General features: G+C 38.7%; 1 protein-coding gene across 7 annotated transcripts in view; it reads left to right on the top strand.

Annotated features, from left to right (window-relative positions):
• Positions 1–13,518, top strand: part of LOC136448273 (cGMP-dependent protein kinase 1-like) — a 92,344-nt gene that overhangs the window by 62,238 nt on the left and 16,588 nt on the right. For 6 of the 7 annotated variants that reach the window (XM_066447607.1, XM_066447606.1, XM_066447605.1 and 3 more), the window contains 2 exons: positions 3,694–3,827; positions 4,520–4,674. In XM_066447607.1, coding sequence (XP_066303704.1) covers positions 3,694–3,827; positions 4,520–4,674 — 289 coding nt within the window. Of the gene's footprint in view, positions 1–3,693; positions 3,828–4,519; positions 4,675–11,536; positions 12,342–13,518 lie in introns of those variants that run through there. The other variant, XM_066447609.1, reaches the window with a different exon arrangement.

A 13,518-nucleotide genomic window follows, 5' to 3' on the forward strand; every position in this document is an offset into this window, starting at 1 on the left:
GACTACAGAATATGTGTAGTAATAAACTCCGTGTCACAGGCATAAAGAGTTATGGATTTTATAATTGGCTTGGCACTTTTTGGCTCAAATTCAGTGAGTGAACATGTCTACAATGTTCCATTTTGGTCCATGTTACGAAACTTAAAAACAAGGAGAAATGCATACGCGTACATGTATGCGTATTTGCAAATTATTTTTCAGAACTTTGTACTTTTAGTTAACTTCCAACAATGTTTATTTGTTACTTCCGTCAATACGTTTGAGAGATTTACCTATATAGTGTGATATCTATACTAAAATAATTGAAAATATAGAATGAATTTTCCTACAAATGAATGACTCCAAGGGCCATAAAATTGTTTTGCTACCCTTCAACTCCGAAGGACAAAATGTAAAAACTGACTTCGTTACAGCTAATCATTTGAAAATCATTTGAAATAGAAGCAACTGCAAAAGGGACAAAATGGGTCACAAAGTATTTTTTTTTAATTTTCAAAGTTTGAATCTTTGCATAGATTTTATATATCATACCTATTTTCATAATATCATTTTCTCATCCGTTTTGGATGTCAATGTCAAAGTTTCTTTCCGCACCTATATGTTGCATAGGGCGGCACCCACCTCCGTTTCAGTAGCCATTGGGCCACACAACTTTATGCATTCACTTCAGCAGGAGGGTAGTCCACTGGTAGTGGTTTGTGTTTAACTGCCATACTCTTTCCCAAAGTTTTGTATGATATACCCCATATTGGCCTTTTCATTCCAATGCATTGTGTCTAGTACATCTTTGCGAAGAGTGCCGATAGTGCATTTCTTGTTGGCTATGAACAATTACTATCCACTCTCAGTCAGAGTAACAGCCATGCATTCAAGATCAGCATCCTCTTGAGATATGTGTAAATAAAAAGCCTCCCATAAGAGGTTCCTTCCGCGAATTGGTTCTCCTCTATAGATTTGTGACCTGAGTGACCAGCGTATCTTAGCCCTTGTCTCATCAGACGTACTTCCTAAGTGCGCCTGTCTATTCTAACTCCTACTGCATCGCTCTTAAAATGACCCCTACATACATCCCAGCGGAAAAAGATCACGACGCTTTTACGGTGGGTCCTAACTTTGTGCGTCAAACACACGTAGATATGAGATATGAGATTAAAACTGATATCTCTCTCGTAACCAAGATGATACAGCCATTGAATATTTCATGTTGCGATGTCGTGTTGCAGCTTATTCCATTTGATGCCCCACGCTGGGGGGGGGGGGGGGGTGGTTGGGTTTGAACTGCAAGCATGATTTATTAACATTTATCAGTGGAAGCAATAGGAACGGATTTAGATGTTGCAATCCATGTATTGGCAGAAACTTCTCCAGAAAGTTTGTGACTGGGTTTTTCTGACGTCGACTTCAATGGTCATGCTTCTGCCCCCCCCCCCCGTTTTGATACTTGAGGAACACCAATCCATGCATGATCATACATACACAGAATAAGAGCAAACAATAGTATGAGCATATAGTAAATCGTCATGGCAGAATTCTTCTGCAGTCTCAATAGATGGCCTGTAAGACATAAACGTTTTGGATTTTTATATAGAAATCTTTATTGACACAACAAAAGTACAGCGACTTTCTTTAAATGATGTTCATTGTTACGGCTACGTAAAGATAACTGTCTCTCCATCATTTTTATGTGCAAGCTTGTTTGTGGCGTCATTTTGGAAAGAATGCCTTATATCCTATCCCTATATCCAAAGCCTAGTCATCAAACGAAAAATATAACTTTGCATCCCCGTTGAAAATGTATGACGTGTCTACGAAAGCTGTCTCTGGATTCTATACCTCCATCACCATATTCGGTTACACGAGATTGTTCATAGATATTCACTTCGAATTCGAGCCCCGTCGGGCGGAAGACTGATTTAATGACGTCAATGGAAACCGTTGAATTCAAACTCAGTCACGTCTATGCGTCAGAGTGATGTATAAAAATGTATCTGATAGACATTATTGAACGGTACTCAGGCGAAGGACCATTTGGCTGTGTTGCGGCTGTCTCCTCATCAAAAAGGTATTCGAACGGCCCTGCCAGGCTTGGAGGCAATCGATTTTTAGAGTTGATTTGGTTCGTTGGATCCTATAATCACTCCCACTGATTAAGGCTCGCAGTTAGGCAGGTAGGTAATAGTGCTGTTGTCTCTCACTTGAATACAAAGTGGTCTCCATCGTATATTCTTAGGGACATGACAGAAATGCACAATGTTAATGGGTAGAAATACGACAAACGTGTTTGCTGTTTTTATGCAGTTTTGCATCTACCATTTAAGTGAAATTATCTATAAGTAAGGCTCTTTAAGGTAGCTTACTTATGGAGCACAAAGGCTAACGACGCTCATTAATATTGTTATGAATATCATGATTATAAGAATGCTGTTTCTATGCAGTTTTGCATCAACCAATTCAGTGACATTATATATAAGTAAGGGTCCTTAAGATAGCTTTAATACCTATGAAGCGCACTAAAAACATATAAAGCTTAAAGACGCTCATTAATATTGTTATGAATATCATGATCATAACTATAAGGATGCTGTTTCTGTGCAGTTTTGCATCTACCAATCCAGTGACGTTATCTATAATAAAGATACCTTACTGATGAAGCATACTTAAAACAAGATAAATCCTAACGACGCTCATTAATGTTGTTATGAATATCATAATCATAATTGTAAGGATGCTGTTTCTATGCAGTTTTTCATCTACCAATTCACCGACATTATGTATAAGTAAGAAAAGCTTACGTATGAAGCCTACTTTAGACAAATTACGCCTAACGACGCTTATTTTCATAAATATCATAATCATAATTATTATACCATAATAAATGTAAATGTATAGAGTAAGATCCGCATCTTGCCCGTTCACTCTCGAGAAAAGAGACAAGAAAAGAAAACAACCACAATCAATTATGACCAACTTTCACCCCTTGACGTTAATGATAGAGTGGGTGGTCTCTGGGGCACTATATTAATTTGTCTCAGGCTTGCTGACGCCAGAATGACGCCTACACACGTAATATGATATTGTGGCTATTATTTAAGTTGATAGGAGAACATTTATGCGCTTCGTTTGACATTTTAGTGCAACATAAGGCAATATTTTTACTAGGATTTCCTAGAAATATTTGAATTTTTCCTTGCGCTTTCCTTGCGCTTTCTTTAAGATGTGGGTGCTACATAAGACAATATTGTTTTAGACTTGTTAGAAATATTTCCATTTTTCCTTGCGGTTTGTTTGAAGTATGAGTGAGGCATAGGGCAATATTTTTTTACGATATTCTAGAAATATTTGAATTTTCCTTGCGCTTTCCTTGCGCTTTCTTTAAAATGTGGGTGCTACATAAGACAATATTGTTTTGGACTTGTTAGAAATATTCTCATTTTTCCTTGTGCATTCTTTGTAACGTGAGTGCACCATAAGGCAATATTTTTTTGCGATGTGCTTGAAATATTTAATTTTTTCATTGCGCTTACTTTGAAATATGAGTGAGGCATAAGGCAATATGTTTTACGATATGCTAGAAATATTTGAATTTTTCCTTGCGCTTCCTTGCGCTTCCTTGCGCCTTCTTTGAATTGTGAGTGCATTTTGCGGCAATGTCTTTTAAGGATTTGCTAGAAATATTTGCATTTTTCCTTGCAGCCGAGATGGGAAGTCTTCTGGAGATGCAGAAGCTTCTCAAGAAGAAGGATGAGAAGATCAGGGAACTTCAGGTGCAGCTGGAGAGGAAAGATGCTGAGATCATCGAGCTGAAGACGAAACTGGACAAATATCAGGTGAACAGACAAGATACGCTGTGTTGATGATACACTATAACAATCCATAGCACACCTGTAATGTAGAATGCCTAGCAAGTATCGTCACATTTAATATGTCTTTGTTGAATATATTGAGATATTCAGATTATCATTGTAAAACTTTGTCTGTGAACGTTTAAAGATATGACTCAGGAAATCGCATTTGAACACGCGATCACCATAAGAGGTCAAAGGTGATTGGAAGTCTGTACGTCTTTAATTATACAAGACAGATTTGAGACAGGTCCATCTAAAAGCTTGCCATATTTTTCGTTTCAAATTAGAAGACGTTTCATTAAACTGCAAATCCAAACACAAGAAATTAATATATCGCTTCTATGACGTCACTGTATATACGACGTAGATTATAGACACGTGACTCAGAACTGAGCAGTGGATCATGCAAATATAGCAGATAGTTTGTGGCGGCCTCCGTCGCTTTCAAGCTATGAACATGTGTATTTTCCTTTTACATACAGTCCGTGTAGATAGTCTGTGGCACCCCCGTCATGTTATGACTTATCTGATTATAATCATTTTGTTTTATTCTTTCCTTGCACACAAACAAGACCGTAAAGATAGTTCGTGGCGTACCCTATGGCTTTTAGTTAGGTAAATAGTTTTCAATTGTTTGTAAAAATGTGTGTTTTGTTCTGTCCGTGTACACGCAGTCCGTGTTCAAGCCGGGAATAGCGGCCATGAGCGGTACTGCAGGCCCGGCAGCGGTAAGGAGGCGCGCACAGGGCATCTCCGCAGAACCACAGTCAATGAAGACGTTACAAGACGTCACAAAACAGAAGTTCAAAAAATACATCAAGTCAAAAAGGTACGTCATACACCACTATATACCTTCCCCTTCCTTTACCAAGAAGTTTTTTTTTTAAGCATACTATTGGTAATGGAACAATGTATTTGTCTTTTACAATGCTTGTTGTCAAACTTTGCGTGTAAAACGTTCGTTGGTAACAATGGTATATAGCATAACACAGATACCACAATTCTGGAACCAATACAGCTACGAAAGAATACGAAAATCTTAGCAAAAAATCTACAACAGCTACTTCAAGTTTTAAAAAAAGATACTGATATTGGATTGATTTTTATGCTCAATGACATATAAACTTAATGTCTTCTGGATATTTGAAAGAAAAAAGGTCGACGTGAAGTAAAGAAAAATGATATGACATTTCACTCGAATGCCACAAAATGTTATGAACCGGAAATAACATATAGGAACACATAGGAATTTATGACCAGTGTGTATCAAAATTGGCGCCGTAGGCAATGGATATCTAGCACATATATAACAACCACTGGGGGGCCGTCAATCACTTTTTCAGGACACGGAGGCCAAGGACGTTACGTGTGGTGGACATAATCGAATTTAGCCATGTTATTTCAAAAATCAATGCATCTTAACGACTTTAATGCATCATGTTCAGCTACTACAGAGAACAAAACCTTTATACAAAAATGTAATAGCAAAACAAGATATGTTTTGAATAATATTCGCTTTCTTAGCTATATGTTATCTAAAATTTTAGAATTATCTCAAAATGATCAATTTAAGATCTTTTTGTTGCAATTCCGTACCATTTAATGCAATTTCTTTGTTCATCAATAGTTGAATGTTTCTGTATTTTCAATGTACGTTAACGGTAATTCAAGACCTTTTTTACCATCGTCGTCAATATCACGATTTTTAGTTTTGAGAAACCACTCCTTATCACCTGTTAGCCAGTTGATAGTCCTGTCACGTCTTTTACAAGAAGCTCGTTTGCGAAGTGTCATTTTAAATTGATTGAAGTGCCAAATGTGGGCATGTGGACGCGGGTAGATCGCTTTCATTCTGCAAATCTGACGTCAACCCGATTATTTGAGGAGAATTTATTAGGCTCAGGAAAAAATATGTTGTGTTTCGGGTTACCCGACCGACCCTAGTAAAAACCTCGTTTGTGTACATATTCTCATCTATTCTGTGCTTATACAATCTGTATTAAGGGCCAACACAGCAATATTAGGGCCAAAAAATTGAAATAACAAAAACTGCTGAAATCGTTATGGTAGTGACATTTACTAACATTGTTTTAACACATTTTCTTAATAACTTCATACTTTGAACATTTTAAAACCACGCAAAATCGTGCTGTACGATGAGACCCTTAGTTTCACGAGCCTACAAAAACTCCGGCCACGATTTCCAGTGAGTTCTCACATCACAGTGACGTCATATTTTGCATGATGGACGTTTCTTTACATTGTGATAATGTTTTTTGAACTAATCATTTATAGAAATGACTAAATAAGTTGAATTTCAAAATCTAATTTTCAGGACCTAATATTGCTTGGGTTACCTTTGAAATTGAAATATGATGTTTAGGCATTTCAGTTTTACATTGTTAAAGTGCTGTATCGGCACTTCGGCCAAAATCTGAAAAGGCAAAGAAAAAAGAACCCTATATCTACTGACCCTATTTTTTCAACACCGTAATCAGAAACAAAACATAAATTTTCCTAGGCCTGAGGTCTACACCCCGGTTGGTGGGAGCATGTAATTGCTTTTGTGGATTGTTTGCTCTTTCTATTATTTTGTTCACTCGATTAAGCAATTTTTGACGCGGTTCCAAGAAATCGTGTGCAAAATGAATAATACTCCAACACAACAATGATGGCAATCTCAATTTGTTGCTTGAATTCTGTCTTACTTACCTTTTTACCATTTTACGTTTTTCAGCTGTCATCTTTAATCAAGCTGGAATAATGGTGAAATTGCCCATCACATAGAGATAGGATTGCTTTGGTTCAATCAGAGTAAATACCAAATTACACGATTTCATGGTCAAAGCTTAAAACTCTTTCTTCGTGGAAGTATCATCTAAACATATCTTCTTTGAGGTTAGGCAGCCAGCATCAACTTGTTGATGAATGTTTATGCTATCGTAGATATTACATCGTCGCATTTTAAAGTTATATTGCAGTCTAAATCTACATTTCAGATTTGACTAAATTGCGTATTCTAGGCAGACATGTACGGCCAAAAGCAATGTAGGGATATGTATCATCAAGTATGGATTGCTTAAATCAGCGTATAAAAGATGTGTCTGTTTGAGTCGCATAGTTCGCATTCAGCATGGTCACACTATTTGAAAGTGCAAAATGGTCGGCATGTCTAACTAGTGCCACGTGTAGGGGTGGTTACGTAGTCCCGTAACCGTATAGCTTCTGTAGTATGTCGTTCGGACTCATAGGGCGGTGGCGATCATATGCACATTGTAATGTTCTTTAGGGGAGGGACCACCTAATGAGCTGCTCAGTAGAGTGCGCGGTGCATACCCTCTAATATATTCTTTACTTATTTTTGAAATAATTTTTCTTCCTGGACAAATTCTGATCAGAATGGTCCAGTTTTCTGTTAGGGAGAACAGAAGAATGTGTATTTTGAAAATCTGGCCAAAATAGGTGACCTTTGGCATGTTTTGACATCGGATTGACCCCTGAACCCTGAATAGACTGATATATTAGGATAGGGGGTTGAATCCTGGTCTCATCTGAAACGTCTGGCTTTAGCTCGTTAAAGTGCAGGTGTTGACCTCCTGCCTTTTTTACCTAAAGAAATTTAACAAATCTAGCTTTGCAGGAGTGGTCAAGATTTGAGGTTTGAAATGTAGAAACATGTGTTTTAAATTGATTGTTTTCGACGGATTAACCATCACGGTGTTGCATTGAAAAGTCCCTTTGGTGGTCCCTCCCCTTTAATATATAGAACTCGGTCAGTTTGAGGTTTGAGTATGGAACCCTTCAGAAAACAGGGACACGACCGTATACGACAATAATTTTTGTTGCCCTATTTGCATACGGTTGGTTTCTGCAAACCATCACACACTGACAGCAGAATACTAAACATGAACAATTGAAATATCAAATTACCTGCTATTTCTTGCTAAGTCGCACGATGGCGCTACAGGTGCAGCGCCGCACTATTCACACAAAACAAGGTCGCAGAATCACAAGGATTTTCGCATATCTATCGCATATCTATATAGCCGTACTGTAGTTCATTTCCAGACCAACGAAAGCACACCAATATAGAATTCGTAGAAATAGCTTAACAACGTCCACATACACATCAAGCCTGGGTTCGAACATTGCATACCTTAGGCCTATAGGATAGGTCTGTGTTCTAAAGAACTGGATACCAGGTCTAATACATGCATCACAGATGTGTTACACACTAAATTCCTATCATCGATTTCACAAAATGTCATTTAAGGACAATTAGATACCTTACTGGCTTACAGAGATGAGAACAAGATTTCAGTTTACAAGAATTCTTGTTGTATCAAGTTTATAGTGGTTTTCCAATAAAGTACAAATCATTTAATTGAAACGATGTTGCTTGTATTAGCGGGGTCTTGTAAACTGCACATGACATTATGTAAGGCACCCATTCACTAGTCGGCGATCGCGCTGCGCCCACGCTGCGACCTACATCAACATTAGTATAACCCTTGACTTCATAATTGGAATAACATGCAAGATGTAAAAGTATGGCAACAAAACACACAAAGTGTAAGAAAATTAATTTTCATCTATGGAATTCGTTAAGAGCTCTGTCACATTTACCGTCGCAGCGCGAACGCAGCGAGGTCGCAGCCCTAGCGGAATGGGGGTGTGATAGCCCACCGTCGTACTACGCGTAACCAATAAAACTACACGCGTGCAGATGGGATTACAGTACATTGGGTTTAAAAATAACCGACCAATCAATCGTACGCACAGGAACTACGCGTAGGTAGATGCTCCCTGCGCGCTATGCGTGGTATGACCGGGGACTGTGTATAACTATAAATGTCACCTCTAGACGCTAGAATTTTGTTTGGAATGGACATTTTGTCAAAAACTTCAAACATTATCTTTTCTTTTAATCTAAATCTAAAATCGCCTACCTAAACGCATGGGATAGAAATTATTCTCTATCATGCATCGTATATGACCCTTTTAAATACCACGATTAGGTAATACTTAAAGTATTAAGTCGTGTAAGTACAGTTGAAGTATTAACATGCTAGGACATTAGCTTACCAAAATTTGCACTTGTTTCCAGGTTTTTCTAGAAGGTCATCAAATGCCTATGCATAGAATAATTGTCCTTTAATCAACCATACTCTTGTACTGTATGAAATTCGTCCATGCCATTCATGCCATATAAAAGTGCTACATTTGTATGCAGCATTTTAAAAACAGACTGATAAATTGGATCTATAAAATATGCTAACCAAGAGCTGACTTCAGAACCCCTCCCAGCTCCCTCCATCCCAGGATGAAAATTAGCTTCTTGAGATGGACAAAAATTTACCCCGTCCGTCCAAAAAAACGATTGATTGGAATCTATTTTTAAAATCGGCTTCCAAACATTCAGCGTTGGAGACAACCCTAACCGTTATTTAAAAACTAATAACAATTTTCGAAACCCCTGCGCTTCACTCGTGTGATAAACCTTGTATTGGAGAAGCGATTATAAGACTTGAGGAATTTCCTTTTTAAAGGTCGCTATTTCCTCCCAAAAGCTCAGGTAAGCGTATTTCGACTTTAAATGGTAGGAGAGGCTTTTGGAAAAGAATCAATTTTTTTCATACATATATTGCTAGACTTATTGTAATAACACATTTGATATTCATATTATTCATGGACGAGGAAAGGAATGTTTTTTTTTTTCATTTTTATTTTATATCGACTGAAAACAACGTACGAACTCATAGGTTTCAGGTTAGTTTATCTGTTTACACCGCAAATGGAATTGCTAGATTCGTCAGACAAGATGAACTTTGACGATATATATCATTTTTTTTATTACGAGCTGAGAATGACAGTTTAGCCCGTATATACGTATGTAACGGATCGTAAAATTTGCATATACAGAATACGACCTTAATTTTACGTTACACAACTGGCTTTCCTTGAGCCAAAGCAATTCTTCGGTTGATAAATTCGATATAGACTTAATACATGCAGAACAACCTTAGGCGCATTGAGGTTCAAACCGGATGACTAAGTTTTCAGATTGATTGCTACGACATCTTAGATATGTACTCTTTGAACCGCTATGGTTTCATCATGAAGGCGTTTTTTTATGTTTATCTTGTTTCGGTGCAAGAAAGGCAAATGCTGTTTTTATATAATGAATGAATGAAGACCTTTATTGTACACATATACCTAGGATGGGTTCAGTACAGGTCACACTGGCAAAAGAATAGTATACAAATACATCTATGCATTGTCAATTTACTAAAAACGCAAAATTGGGAATTTTTTGGGGTACAATTTGGAATGCACTGAACAATGGCACATCACGTAGTATGTGACTTCAAAGCGTTTTTATGTTATACAACCAAAGGCCTTTCAGTTATGCCACATTATATAAACTTGTCAGATGCCGTTATATAAAGCATTTTCCATATATTCTGCATGTGTTTACATGTTCTTTATTCCCCCGTCATTTGATATTTAAAAACGTATTCAGTATCATTGTATATTAATTAAGCACTAGTCGTGCAGGGATATGTTACAAATTGTGACTAGAAAAGCGCCGCCTTGCGAAAAAATTCAATCCGTATACTGTAGTTGTAGTCCGCTACCTTATTTGAAATTCACCAGTTTTATCCATCAAACACTTCCGTATTCAAGAAGTGTAGTGACTTCAAGGTCTGCCTGTCCTTGAACATGGCCCGAATCTACACAACGCCTAAAGCCCCCCTCTCACTGGACCCGCGGCACGCTGGCGGCGTCGCTGTGGCCGATCGAATTGACAAAGCACTCAACGAATTTCATCGACAAAAAAACGAATCTTCTATAGTTTTGTGTTTTGTTGTCTTGTTGGTCATACTTGTACGTTCTAAATGATATTTGCATTATAAAGTTATGGGTAACACAAATCCAGTTTAGGACGCAGCGAGGCCGCCAGCGTGCCGCGGGTCCAGTGAGAGGGGGGCTTAACCCAGTAGCGTGTGTGAAGGGTTCACGTTCACGTATCATACCCAATTCCACTAGGACGCACTCTCGCCGCGCTCTCTCTGCGACCCAAAATTTAACAGAGCGCTCAACGAATTTAGTAGATTAAAAAAAGAAGAATCTTTTACGCTTTTTCTGTCTTGCTGTCTTTTCAGCCATACTTGTACTTTTATATTTTGCATGATATTCCAATTATCAAATCAAGGATTAGACAAATTCGACTTAGGTCGCAGCGAGAGCACCGTCTAGTGGGATGTGGGCCAAGTGGGATTGGAACCCATGTACCTGTGATCCACTTTTAACGCTTTCCTGACGGCAAGTAATGTTAAATTAAATCAACACGTAGCAACGCTCTGCTTGATAATTTGTGTATTTCAGTTTCCATGGTAAATGTATGTCGTAACATCAATATGCGTTTTTTGCCATGGAAACAAAATATCATTAGTGCAGTCCATTTGACGTCCGTGGGCGTGATTTGATAATTAGTCTCCGCTAGCTTGGTGCCGAAACCAGCGGGTTGAGTCAACACGCTTCCTTGCACTGTTGGTGGCTTGACGTGGACATGCGGTCGGTCATGGTAACGTGAACGATATTGATGTAAACTAGCGTCACAATATTTCAGATGTCGTAATCGGCAACCTTTCAGGGACTCGAGTTGCATGCAGATTTTGTGGAAACGCGAATGCATCTTACTTGCCGCGGGGTTGTACGGTTTAACCTTTAACATTTGGGAGAGACCTGGGTCATAGCAGAAGCATTATGTCTCACAACAATAGAGGGCTTCGTCCAAGGAAAAAATGTATGCGGACTGAGAGCTAAGGACGCCAAAAGAGCTTTTGTAGTTCATCGTATCCAGTAAGCCCCCTTATAAATAATCTCGGGAGGCATTCCGACCCGCCAGGCGTTCTACGTTCTCCTCACGGACTGTCAAGCCGCCGTCAGAACGAAAGCCAGGCCTCCCGACATAATATATCGCCTGGTAATTGATGGTGACGTCAGTGTAGTGGTGAGAGTGGGAGTGTGACCGGGGGCAGAAATCCAGTAACCCATCGGTGCGAAGACTAGTATTTCTGCTACCTTGCTGAGGTAGGGTGAGGTTTTGGACAGTGCTTGATCAACACTCGAGCGTAAAAACGCTTGTTGTAACCCACTGGCGTTAGTTTGCTTCTCGGTCTGTGGCCGTTCCGTAACGCTGACCTGGTACCGTATCGCCATGGGAACTCTGCGGGACCTACAGCGAGCTCTCCAGGAGAAGATAGAAGAGCTTCGCGAGAGGGACGAACTCATCGACGAGCTCGAACTCGAGCTGGAAGAGAAAGATCAGCTCATCCAACGCCTCCAAAGCGAGCTGGACAAGTACAGATGCGTCCTGCGACCGGCTACACAGAAAGTGGGCCGGGCCAAACGACAAGCCATCTCTGCAGAACCAACCTCTTTCTCGGAGATATCCAGTAAAAAAACTGAGAGCTATGTCAAAACAGCCACGTAAGTACACTCTACTGGCTAGAAAATATACTATCAACTCTTTCTTGTATGCAATGCGTAACTGTTTAGACTGAAATGGTTTTCAGAGTAAACAATTTTCTATCGCAACGAGCTATGTAGAATATGATAACAAAGACAGGCAGCGCTTTCTTTGCCTTGTCAACAAAGGGTAACGTTACTGCTACTTCCTTAATGGCCACTGGCCATTCACAGCTGGGTTTCAAATCAATACAATATTTCCATTCGTCAGTATGTACCTGCTGGCATCATGGCATTTGTTTCATAGCAGGTATCAAGTTTGCAGAGGGTATAGCTCTGTGATGTTCGCATCAGTTGAAAGGCTTGCTTTACTTTTATGTGTCTCTGAGTTGAAAGGCTTCCTTGGCTTTTGTAAGTCTATATATTAAACTATCCCTTGGCGTCATACGGTCTCGTAATCCTAAACTGTGGTAGAAATGCAACTTGTGGGCAGAATATCTGATTTAAAGGGATGTGTGTAGGTTATTTGAAATACTTATTTTATATTTCGAGGTAATCTAATATTTATTTCCTTATTGCAAATTACTTTTTGAGGCATATTCTCTTTATGACAATTCTGTGCAGCAGTGTTACGATTCAAGGAAATATATTTGCATTTTATGTTCAATGCGTTCCCAAGTGAGGGCAGGGTTATCATTTCTTCTAAGAGAGACGTTGGTATTGTATATAAGTCGGTGGAAATTCCAAAGGTCGAGGTCCTCAGGCTCTGCTCATGTCATTATTGTTTACAGAAAAGAAAGTCGAACATGTTACATCTGGATTGCGTCCCTTCAATCCCTCACAAAACAAGCTGTCTCCCGTTTAAATTAGTTGAGAGAACGCAGAGCTCTACAACATGTTTTTGTTTCATAGTAAAGAAAGAAATATTCTTGAATTGAGTTTTGAATTTCGTCCTTTAAATTGTGGTTGTCGCATATTTTACCTGTCAAATTCAACTCCCATTTTCATATGAGATCAAAATACTTCGCTATGCTCGCATACTAAATCAGACCGTGTCAAAATGATCAAGACAAATTGTGGTATTTCCGCATATATTGCTATTCTTACTGGTATAAGCACTACGTACACATATTCAAAGTATTCTCCTAAGTTGTAATATAAAGGGTTGCTTTTATTTTTTCCCCAAATTATTACCAAC

The sequence above is a fragment of the Branchiostoma lanceolatum genome, chromosome 14 (genome assembly GCF_035083965.1).
Source record: "Branchiostoma lanceolatum isolate klBraLanc5 chromosome 14, klBraLanc5.hap2, whole genome shotgun sequence".
NCBI lineage: Eukaryota > Metazoa > Chordata > Leptocardii > Amphioxiformes > Branchiostomatidae > Branchiostoma > Branchiostoma lanceolatum.